This window comes from Microcaecilia unicolor, chromosome 10 (genome assembly GCF_901765095.1).
Source record: "Microcaecilia unicolor chromosome 10, aMicUni1.1, whole genome shotgun sequence".
In the NCBI taxonomy this organism is placed as follows: domain Eukaryota; kingdom Metazoa; phylum Chordata; class Amphibia; order Gymnophiona; family Siphonopidae; genus Microcaecilia; species Microcaecilia unicolor.
The window spans coordinates 36,230,680-36,242,877 of NC_044040.1; the positions used below are offsets into that span (position 1 = coordinate 36,230,680).

The window sequence follows — 12,198 nt, forward strand, 5'->3', positions numbered from 1 at the left end:
AATTAGGATGTATTTTCGAGCTTAAAAGTTAATGGTGGCAGGTCTATAAATTGGTGCCAAGAATCTGTTGTGGCATACTAGCTTAAGTCAGCATTGGAATGCCCATGTTTAGGTGCACACTGTTACTCCATTGTAATGGCTGGCTTAAGTTGGTTTATAGAATTGCTCGTCACACTTTATAAATTTAGGCCTGACATTTGTTTGCCTGGATTTATGAACCTAATTTGTGAGCCTAGTACCTGGTGAAAAGCTTGTCAAGATGCAAGCTGAAATCCAGACCTCTATCTGAATAGATCACACACTGCTTTTCTGGTCCTCTTAACAGGTCCCGTTCTTTCTCAGGGTGAAAGTATTCTGTGTCTGGAAACACTATTCCAGGTCACCCCAGATAAGTTCTGGGACTTCAGTTCTCCCCCTCCAAGCCCTGAGAGCCAGTGTGTCCAATTTCCCTTCTCCTAGGGCTTTAAATCTCCAAACTCTTGGTTAGTCCAAATATGCAAATAAGCATGCAGATCACTGTTAAAGTCAACGTTTTATCTTCCACAGATTCTTCTCATGACACTAATCACTCCCTGCCCTGCTTTTCAGGACTGGGTTAGTCTGTCCCTGCCACCTCCCACATAGTCTCTACCTTTGAACTACCACCACCCCAGCAGGATCCCAGGAGCTTACTTGGAGTAGGATGGAATGGACTAAACCCAAGTGGTCTTCCTATATGTGGCTGGAGATACCTTCTCTATCCCAAGGGAACTAGTACCCAGTGATGGGATGTACACTCCATCACAGTCTCCAAAAGGGTTAGTTTTGTACTTGTCATGACAGCAGTAAACCTTACTCCTAAGCCCAGGGTATGTGCAGTATGATCCCAATCTCTCAAATTTACTACTAGTGCTTGCTGTATAACAAGGGTTTAATGTGTGTGTGTGTGTCTTTGTGTCTGTGTTTACAGACAGATGGATGCAGCCTCCCCAGTAGATTACTGCTTGGGCAAAATGCACCTAGAAAAACATAGCAAATCATTCTTTAAAAGCGGGGAACTTTGAAAATTCACCATGGGACCTCATTTCCCTCCTGCCCAAAAAGGGTATATTGCAACAAGAATAGAAAACCTTACTTCTGTTAAAGCAAGGATTCCTGCTGTGTAAGACAGTTTGTGAGGTGGTGGATTTATGTTTTCATGATCTGCAGACAGTACTGTAGTTTGTCTCATTAAAGAAAAGTAGTTAAAAGAAATTGAGAGCCTAGGTCTGTTTTAACAGAGATGGGGTACAGTATTAATGAATGCTATCTGCCTGTAAACACAGTGTGATTATGATTATAATGAGCATTAAGGGGAGAGGCAAAGCTATATCTAACTTCAAAGTGGATAGCCAAAAAGGAAAGTACACAAAAGAAAGCCTTAATTGGTCTCTCCCTTCTAATAGAGGCAGAAACTCTTCCTAGCTATAGTTTTTCAGTGATTTTATATTCTCAGCTCTATTCTCTTTCAAGGACAAAATATTTTTTGTATTTCAACCACTGATTACATTATTATGTGCAATGATGAAAAACATGACTTTTTATTTGTAGTGGATAGGATTCTGTAATTTAAGTGACGCAAATATGCTGTACGTAGCATAGTGATTTTCAGATTCATCATAATGTACAGTATTTTAAATTTTTCATGTTTGATTTGCAAATGCTTACCATTTTTTCTACCCGGGCTTGCTTTCACAGGGCTCACAACAACATTAAACCAGAACTTTATCTTTTCTTAAGTTCATACTTTTAAAACTGCTGTCAACATTGATGGAAAGAAGACTTAAGAAAAAATGGTTTCTCAAGATACCACCCTACAGCTGGAACTTGTTTGACCATAAAATGGAAGCATTGTCAAACTGAGTGAGGTTTGCTTTCTACAATAGTGCATCAAGTTAAAGCTATCAATATGTTAAACCAAATTGCCTTATGTTCCTTCCAAACATATATGTATCAGGTAACGTAGGCTTGAAAACTGATATCCTGTGGTGCTAATTAGGAAGAGGAGTGTATACATGAATTTTTAAAAATGTATAGAAGTTAAATTTTAAAATACATTACTGCTGTTTATACATTGACCTTTACAGCTTATTAATATATATTATACAAACCTAATTTACTTTGATGCTGGAAATTGGGATTTCCCCAGCACGCTGTTAATGTAGAACACGTTAACACTGCTACAGGTATGCTGAAACTGCCTGCCACTAAGGGGCTACATTATTATATGGCAGGTGCATAATGGAGAACAAGGGGCTCACCTACTTTTAACCTTTAGTGTTGTTATCTATTCTGCCACATACGCTAAAGGTGACATTTTATTTTGCCATAGGAGACAGCTTTATGATGGGGCATACTTTGCACTTACTCTGGGTGCAACACTTGCACTTTACTTTTTTCCTTGCAACTGTCAATTAAAATTAGAACAGATGCACTAGTATTACAGCTGCTTCATTATGAACTTCTACAATTATGGCTTTTTGTTTTACTAAACAAGTGGTGTTTATGCTCAAGAATCACAGCTGTAAATTAATTTCAGTTCATGACTCATGACTACATGATGTTACCCCTCAGATTTTTGCACATTATATTCTTGTATATTTCAAATAAAAATTGAAAATGTGATTTGTGGAGTTTTTCTTTGGAACGTATATGTCTATTGTGCATTAAGATATTGAATTTAATAGTTTCTTCATCCTCAACATCCTTAATACCTTATTCCAAATCTGAATCTTTTCTAAGGGTAGGCATTATTTGACATAATATAATATAATATAAGAGTGAGCTTTTTACAGTAGTCAGTATACTGCTATTACCAATTATTTACGTAAATATGTTATTAACCAGTTGTGTTAAGAAATGTACAATGTCTATCATCATACATCCCCCCCCCCCCCAAAAAAAAAAAGTGCGCTGTGTGGACTATAATAGTGGGGCTTCCAAAAAAATGTCACTGGAACTCCCTCAGCCCAGGTGGATTTTCAGGTTATCCATAGTGAATATACACTTGCATAGCATCCTATCAGACCAGTCCAGACCAATGGGTTATGTCCTTCTACCACTGGATGGCAGTGCCCAATTCTGGCTTGCAACAGGGGAAGCAGACAGGGAAACTCCCTCACTGTCCTTCCAGAAGGAATACATTTATTTATTACATGTATACCCTGCATTTTCCCACCTCTTTGTAGGTTCAATATGGCTTACATAATGCTGGAGACTCCGGTGTATACAAATACAAGGTGAAGTTGTGATCGGGTAATGTTCATGTGGTAGGACCACAGAGTATGCCTTGTAGCACTATAAAAATGATAAGTAGTAGTAGTAGAGGAAACATTCAGTGGAAGAGTTCGGTGGAGATTATAACAAACTGTAGTGTAGCTGGTATCAGGCATTTACGTTGGGTCCGTAGGGTATGCCTTTTTAAACAGGTGGGTTTTGAGTGACTTTCTGAAGTGTAGGTGGTCATATATGGTTTTCATGTCTTTTAGTAGTGCATTCCACAGTTGTGTGCTGATGTAGGAAAAACTAGATGTGTAAGTTGATTTGTATTTGAGTCCTTTGCTTGGGTAGTGTAGATTTAGGTATGATCATGTTGATTCGATTGAGTTTCTGGCTGGTAAGTCGATCAGGTCTGACATGTAGTCAGGTGCTTCGCCATGTATAATTTTGTGAACCATGGTACAGATTTTGAAGGTGATACGCTCTTTGATAGGGAGCCAGTGTAGTTTTTCGCGAAGAGGTTTTGCGCTTTCAAATCGTGTTTTTCCGAAGATGAGTCTTGCCGCTGTGTTTTGTGCGGTCTGAGGTTTCTTTAGGATTTGTTTTTAACAACCTGCGTAGATTCCGTTGCAGTAGTCAGCATGGCTCAGGACCATCGATTGTACCAGGCTGCAAAATGTTTCCCTTGGGAAGTAGTGTTTCACACGTTTGAGTTTCAACATTGAGTTGAGTTTCAACATTGAGTAGAACATCTTCTTAGTTGTGGATTTTACTTGGCTTTCTAGTGTAATATAGCGGTCCAGTGTAACGCCCAGGAATTTCAGGCTGTTAGAGACAGGGAGAGTGTGGTCTGGGGTGTTGATGGTTGTGGGAGTGTCCGTGGTATATTGAGATGAAAGGATAAGACAGTGAGTTAAGACATTTTTCTAGGGAAGTCAAGTTTGCGTTACCTCTACTATCTTTTGACTTGGAACCTGAGCTTGTCTTGAAGGGCCCTAACTTTCTTTCCTTTCAATCTTCATATAATAGTGTCTGTATAAAGATTATAGTTGAGGTCAGTCTCCTTGGTGTCCTTTGTTCATTTCTAAGAAATTAAGTTTCCTTTTCTATGGAGATAAATTGCAATAACCAGGCACTTTGTAAACACTACGTGCTGAAGATAGGCTGAAGGGAAGCACCTGATACTGGTAACGTTCACTGAGGAATATGAAGTGTAAGAATTGCTAATGCTTAAGATGTTTGGGTATGTGGGTATAACTTTCAGGTCTAGAGAGGCTAGTCAGGCAGTGTGACAGAGGAGTGGCAAGATGGTAGCTAGGAATTCATTTTGAACTTTTCTTTCCAAACAGAACAATTGAGTGATAATGGGCTGAAGTCCTCCAATTTGTTGGGAATTAGGAATTTGAATAGAAACTTTTACAGATTTGGTGCTTTTTGATTGTATGACTCAGTAAAAAGGAATGTAGCTCCCTCAATACAGTATGTGCAGGAACCACACAGAAACCATCAGAATGACATAACCATATACTATGGCTGTATTTCCTTGTTCTTTACGGAAAACCCCTGTTTATAAATAAACTTCCTTTTCTAGAGAATGACAGGGTGGCCCCTAGCCTCCATTGCATTCCTGCTCTAAGGACAGTGTGGGTGTGCAGGCATGAAAGGGTCCTAGCATTCTTCCTGCCTTTTCTGGATAGAGCTTTGGTATGTCCCACTGGTCTAGCATGGATAATAAAGGATATGAAATTTAAATGTACCTTTTTATTTATTTTCCTTCAGTCCTTCTAGAGCAGTTCAGAACCCACCTAGAGCAGATATTACAATTGAGAACTCTTAGATTGACAAATTCAGAAGATTAACAATGGGTGGATTGCTACCAATTCTCAAGGTAGTTAAGACTGCCCTTACCCTTGATGTAGGGCAATTGAGGTTGCATTACTCCTTGAGAGGAGGGTCTTATCTTTGGGTTAATGAGTTAATGATATGGAGTGGGTTTATTTTTGTTTTTGGCCTGCATCTGGCTTAATTTTGCTGGTATTTTAAAAGCCCAAAACCAAACAATTGCTTTTGGCTATCTTGGCTTTGACATTGGATACTGAACAGCAGAAGTCAGCTTCAGATCCCCTATATGAGGCATGAAGTTGCCTGTGAGCTTTTTTTCTCTGTTTCCACCTGCTGGTAGAAGGACATAACCCACTTGTCTGTTTGGCAGGACTAAAAGAAAATAAATTAACAGGTAAATTAAAATTTCACTTTTTGTTTACCTGATCTCCCTTCCCCTACAATTTAAATCCTTTGCTATCAAGTTCAGTCATCAGCTAGAGACCAGACCACAAGTCCCTTTGCAAACTGCTATGTGTGTACTTTGAACCTAATCTATATACTTTACTGCTAGAAAATGGCTGCTGGGACTTTTCCCCACACCTCTTTTGCAGTATTTATGATACTGCTTTCATAGAATTTCCAAGAGCCAGGGTTGGGAATTATGTTTGTTTATACATTCTTGATATACTGCTTTTACTAACCAGTAGGACAAAGCACTTTACAAAATAAAATACAATAGAAAAGAACGTCAGTAAAAAACAGGAACAAGCCAGTCATTCAACGATAAAAGAGTGAGGAAGATAGTATTCCATGACATTTGACCAATAACCAGAAAACTCTAGGCTAATTTGAAGAAATACATTTTTAATGCAATTTTAAATTTTTGAAGGCAGCTTCGGAGCGGAGGCCAGGAGGCAGAGAATTTCACAAAGAGGGTGTGAGAAAGAAAAAGGCAAAGTGACAGCAGACTCTCAGCGAGCAATTCAAGGGGAAGTGAAGTGAGCACCATGCGGTGAGAGTCGAAAATCCAAAATCCCCCAACTCTGTTTCATGGCAGTTTTGCCATTGGGCTGGCCTGTACATTTTGCAAGAGCCTCTGTTTTAATGACAAATGTAATACTCCACACTTATGTTTTTGAGACCTGTGTATAGTGTCATAAAATCTAGTATAATAGTATTTATTTTCCTAAATACTCCAGGAAAAAACCGCACAATGAGATACTGAATATTTTAATTAGAAATTTTATTAGAATTTGTAGTAAAGCTTTAAAATGATTAAACATTTAGGATCAGATTCAGTAAATGGTGCCCAAATTTGGGTGCTGGAAAAAGACACCCAGCGTTATTCTATAAAGGGTGCTCCAGGTTGAGTCCCCTTTATAGAATTAGTACGCAGTGCTAATTTCCATCCCAAACCAGGTATAATTCCTGATGCCCAATTTGGGCGCACATCCGCGATATTCTATAACACCGTGCACAAATTTCTGGAAAACACCTGACCCACCCATGGCCATGCCCCCTTTTGGGTTGCACGCCATAGGATCTGGGCATGCAGTTTCATAAAATAGTGCGTAGCAAGATGCGCACACAAATCCAAATTGATGCCAATTAACATCAATAATTGATTAGCGTCCAATCATTCATGTTAATTGTCCCATTACTCAATTTAGTTGCATGCATCTCAGGATCACGCCCAAATTTAGGTGCGCAAATTTGAGTGCCCTTTATAGAATTCCCTTGATAGTCTTTATTGGCTGTTTCCATTTCTCTATTCAGATGACATATTTCAAAATGATTTCCTTGGAACAACATTTTCTATATTTTGTTCAAAATTGTAATATTATATCACAGCAATTTATACAGAGTTGTGAGGTGGAAAATTTTCCCATGCATTATTTTTCTGTGGAAAATTTTCCATTTCATAAAGTTTTTAAGTAACAATAAATGGATGCCAGTTCAATATTAAGCAAGCTTGGTCATTTCAAGCTTTGAATTTATTCCAGTGTGGCATTTAAAACTCAGGGCCCTTTTACTAAGATGCACTAGTAAACGGGCTTAGTGCAGCCTAACAAGGGACTTTCATGTGCGCTAAGCCCATTTTTAGCGTGGACATAAATGAGGCATTTACCCATTTGTTGAATATCTGGCCGTCTGTTAATGTTAGCATTAGCGTGGGGCTATTTAACACGGGAGTACTTACTGTGTCCTTATTTAGGAGGTGCTAAGGGCTCCTGCTTTAATGAATGCACTAACCCGTTAGCATGCTGGTGATACCAGCACATTACCTGAATAGTGCTTCCATATCCATTCTCCATCCCTGACATTCCCCCTCTCCAAAAATTTTACAAATAAATACTGCATGCTTAAAACACACAGATGGCAAAACTAACATAAAGCTTTAGCCCATTAATCCTGCTCTTAAACATGTTATTGCTCAATGCAGCCTAATAAAAGGGGTCCTCAGTTACTGATTTTTCTCCTTAAATATTTTAGTTGAGCTACTGAAAAACAACATATAGCATGAGATTTTTTTTCATTAAATAAATATATCAAACAACATGCTAGGAAAATGTATTGAGAAAAATGTTCATGCAAATTTCCTACAAATGATAAAAACATTTGCATGACAATTTCCAGAAGCATTCCAAGAAAAGTTTCCAGAAAGGCCACATCTGAAGAACGTAGATATCTGACAATTTTCTATAAATTAAAAAATAAAGTTATAACTTAATGTAAGGCAGAGAGTAAGAGTTACAATTCAGACCACGGCTTGCCCCCAAACTGGGTACACATGATCCTGAATCTGGCCTCTAAATGCTGGTGTTGGGCTATGAAGATTCTCACCCAGCATTCTCAGCTCAAGAAACAGGGCTCAGGATCAAACTCAGATCTCCAAAATGGCAGGTATGCCATATTAGTACGCACAAAACTACCTATTTGGAGATACTGACCTCAGGGCACAGCACCACCAATAAGCCATTAAACCTGATCGGGGTTTTCATATGTAACAATTTATCTAATTTCTTCAATAAGAAACAATTTTTTTCTATAGGAAGCACTGTATAATCAGCTGCACTTGCATAACATGTGTTAAATGAATCCAATCACCAAACATTAAAAGCAACAATTTGTGGTCTAAGAGTGTGAGAGCAGGTGTATCCTAGATATGCTCATTGAAGAGATGCCATTGCTTTTTGAAGCAGCTGAATCATTATGGGATACACTGGTGCAAATTCCTTGCCTTCTCTTGCTCTAACTGACTGAACGTAGGCTTCCAATGCCCCCCTGAAGAAAAAAAGAAGAAAAGACAAAATAAAACAAACTGCCTTCTGACCTAACATAGTGAAACGTACGTACATTTATTAATTCAAATTTACAATGAATGTTATAAGCAATTCCATTACGTCCCAAGGATCAATCCAGACAATTGGGTTGTAACTATTCGCCAGCTGGTGGCAACAGAGAACTCTGAGTTGTGCCTCATAAGCTCTGCGCTTAGCAACTAAGCCAGTATTCTCTATCTCCAGCAGGAGGGATAGCAGCTCCTGTGCGCTGTGGTGACTTCTGTGTGGCCTCCTGTCCTGCTTGCAGGTTTAGTTGAGTTTGAGAGTGAGAATATCCTGTGCCTCAAGTGTAAATCTAGTAGTCTAGGTCCCTCCCTGCTCCCATTTTACCAATTTCTACATCTTTATCTAAGTCTTCCATTCTCTTTTTCTACTACCTCTATCTTTAAAAAAAAGCAGCAGCCTCTGCGGTTCTTTTTGAGAGCGCAGTAAGAAGATTTGGGGCTTCAGTGCTTTCAAGGTAATGAGACTGGCTGTTTTTCTGTGAGTATTTATTTATTTGTTACATTTATATTCCACATTATCCCAAATCTCTGCATGTTAATGCACATACACATGTAAACGTGGCTTTCAGAATAGCCATTTATACATGTCTGCAACCTACATATATAAATGCTACTATTTACATGTATAGATTTTTCTAAAATGATTTTAACCACAGATATTCTGAGTGTACAACAGCCTTTTACTTACAGAAACGGCCCTTTATAAAATTGTTCAGGATTTTGCATGTATAACCCTGTATACAAGTAAGTTTAGTTGAGATGATCAGGGTTGTTTCTAGGGGCATGGTTTGCACTTACACATGTATTTTAGAAAATAGTAATAAAAACTGCCCGTTTCAAAAGGGAAGGAAACGGGCGCTAGCAAGGCCATCCCCCACCCTCCCTCGCTGTTCCAGACTCTGCCCTCCCTCCGTTTTCACCCCCCTCTCGGTGAAAACCGTCCCCCGCCGCTGTCCAGTACCTGTGCTGACGGGGGACCCCAACCCCCATCAGCCGAAGTCCTGTGCTGGCCTTCGCGGCGTTGTTCTTCAATGATTTTGTGTTCAAGTTCCTCTTGAAGAAGCAACGCTGCGAAGGCCAGCACAGGACTTCAGCTGATGGGGTTGGGGACCTCCGTCAGCACAAGTACTGGATGGTGGTGGGGGACGGTTTTCGCCGAGAAGGGGGGGGGGGTCGACAGTGTCACAGAAGGGGGGTCCAGTGGGCCGTAACGCGGGGGGTTGTTGTTGTTGTAATCGGTGGGCGAGGGGGGGGGCGTGTTGCCCCGCTCCCTGCCACTTGCTCCGAAGTGGCAGGGAGCGGCGCAATGACAGCTGATTCCCTTGCTTTGGTATCAGCTGTCACTGACGTCAGTGCAGAAGAATGTGAAACAAAACAGGAAAGTTGTGCATACCTCAAAACAGATGGAACCATGCAGGAGATTTTTGAGGTTTAATTTCATGACGACATTTAAGCAATTGCGTATATAATTTAGAAAATACCTACAATATGCAGGAGCAACATTTAACAAACGTAAGCTAGAAAAAGAAAAACTAGAGAATGGATGTATGAATCATATACAATATAGAATAGTGTTTCCCAAGTCCAGTCCTGGAATACCCCTTGCAGCTCAGGTTTTCAGGATATCCACAATGAATATTCATGAACTTGATTTGCATACACTGCCTCCATTATATGCAAACCTCTTTCATGCATATTAATTGTAAATATCCTGAAAACCTGGCTGGCAAGGGCTACTCCAGGACCGGAGTGGTATAGAATACGAAGTGCAGAATGGGAGAGGCTTACTTTTTTTTATATTTATTGCAAATGGCAACATATTACCAAAAAAAGGATCTGTGTTGAAAAGCTGCTTAAGAAAATACAAGCAGATCTGTTATACAGTCAGTATCTGACATTTGCAGGCTCAAACTCAACAGTATCCTGTACAAAGCATCCCAAAATCTTGTAACACAAATGAAAATCTGTTTAGCAATTCCATTTAAAGGAAAAGAAAAGCGACTCAATATACATTTCAAATAAAATGTAAACCAAAGAGCACAAATGAGTGTTGGTCAGGAGCTCTGCATATATTATATTACCAAAACCAACATCATTAACAACCAGTAAAAAGGGACAACATTAAGCTGCTATTTCCACATGGAAACAGAATAGGGCTTGCTAATTTACTTTCCTTGCAGGATCATAAATATCAACTATTTGACAGTTCTGTAGCTGATTAAATTAAAGCCAGCCTAGCACTGTGCTAAAATGTTCCTGCAAAGCATTAAGGTTTTTCTCTGAATATGAATAATTAACAAGACTGCATCCTAAAGGCACCTGGAGTTATTCTTTTGAAGATGAACCATAAGTCAACAATTGTCCTTCAGGGTGAACCCTGCAAATCTACGTATCTGGATTGGGTTAGTCACTTTTCATAGGTGACACAGAAGGACATTACAACTACCTAAAAATAATTAAAAATTAAGGCAGAATTTCAGATAGCTAATTACATCTAAAAAATGACTGAACTTTGTTAAGACAAAATTATATGCATAAGATACGTCATAGAGATGTTAATTTTCTTCTTACATTGTATTTACAGAACATTTAAATAAAATTGAATTCTTAAATAAAAAAGAGAAGAAACTGCTAGATTTATGGATTACAAGATGCTGTCCAGCAGGAAATAGTCTCCTTCGGGCTTCATTATTTTGTTATAAGTTTTTCCAACTGGTTAATGGCATGCATTCAGTTTTGCTACTGGCAAAGTGGCCTTTGAACACATGATAAAGGCCTAGGCAAATAAGAGTAGTATATTTATGTTTATTAAAACTTGATTGATGATATACCACTCAGCTTTCTCAGAACATAGAGGTTCACGGAACCAACCAACATAGTCAATTCCCTTCTTTCAGAGAGGGGAGAATATATGCTTAAGAATGCATCTGAATTTCTCTTTCAGAAGGAACTTGTTCAGGTCCCTGAGATCTAGAATGGGCCTCAGGCATCCACATTTTATCAGGATGAGAAAATACTACAAAGAAAAACTTTGGGCATGATATTCAAAAAGGTTTAATCAGTTAAACCATGCTGAGCAGGGTGGGAGGGGATATTCAGCAGTGGCTCTTAACCAGGCAGTGCTGAGGCAGTCTGGGGCAGAGTCAGGGTAGACTTGGGAGTTATGCAGGCACCAGCAATATTCAGTTCCAGTGCCAGTATAGCTAATCGGGCAAATAGGGCCATCTAAACAGCAGTCCTAACTTTTCTTGGTTTGGCTATACGGGCATGGCACTGAATATCAGCTGTAATTGAATATGTTCTGGGTAGTACCACTCACCCTGGTATTCAAGTACTGGTGCCTAGACACTGCCTGGCACTGAATATTTATTTATTTTAAACATTTCTAAACTGAACTATCCATTAGTCCTAGGTGGTGTACATCAGGAACCTACACAATAAAAGACGCAAAAAGCATAGCAGAATACACAAAAACTACAACAAAGAATCACCAAGGTGCAAATGCTCAAAACTTTGGCACTGTATGAAACAGCACTGGAAAATACTGCCACAACGGAGCCAAACAAATACTTCCTAATGCTCAAAGCTAATAATATGCAAATGGTATGCATGCTATTAGCTTCAAGCATTAGGAAGTAAAGGGGTAGGATGGCACCTGGTGACTACCCCTATCGGACCGACCGTTCACTTGTCTATTAGATTGTAAGCTCTTTGAGCAGGGACTGTCTCTCTTTGTTAAATTGTACAGCGCTGCGTAACCCTAGTAGCGCTCTAGAAATGTTAAGTAG

General features: G+C 39.3%; 2 protein-coding genes across 4 annotated transcripts in view; one reads left to right on the plus strand and one right to left on the minus strand.

The window, feature by feature from the left end:
- HBP1 (HMG-box transcription factor 1) overlaps positions 1-2,643 on the plus strand; it is a 72,759-nt gene extending 70,116 nt beyond the window's left edge. For all 3 annotated transcript variants that reach the window (XM_030216304.1, XM_030216305.1, XM_030216306.1), the window contains exon 11: positions 1,717-2,643. In XM_030216304.1, the coding sequence (XP_030072164.1) occupies positions 1,717-1,734 (18 nt within the window). In that variant the 3' untranslated portion in view covers positions 1,735-2,643. The remainder of the gene's footprint in view (positions 1-1,716) is intronic.
- Positions 2,644-5,976: 3,333 nt separating this feature from the next.
- The window catches only part of COG5 (component of oligomeric golgi complex 5), a 333,667-nt gene continuing 327,445 nt past the window's right edge, over positions 5,977-12,198 (minus strand). The window contains exon 22 of the mRNA XM_030216260.1: positions 5,977-8,346. Coding sequence (XP_030072120.1) covers positions 8,232-8,346 — 115 coding nt within the window. The 3' untranslated portion in view covers positions 5,977-8,231. The remainder of the gene's footprint in view (positions 8,347-12,198) is intronic.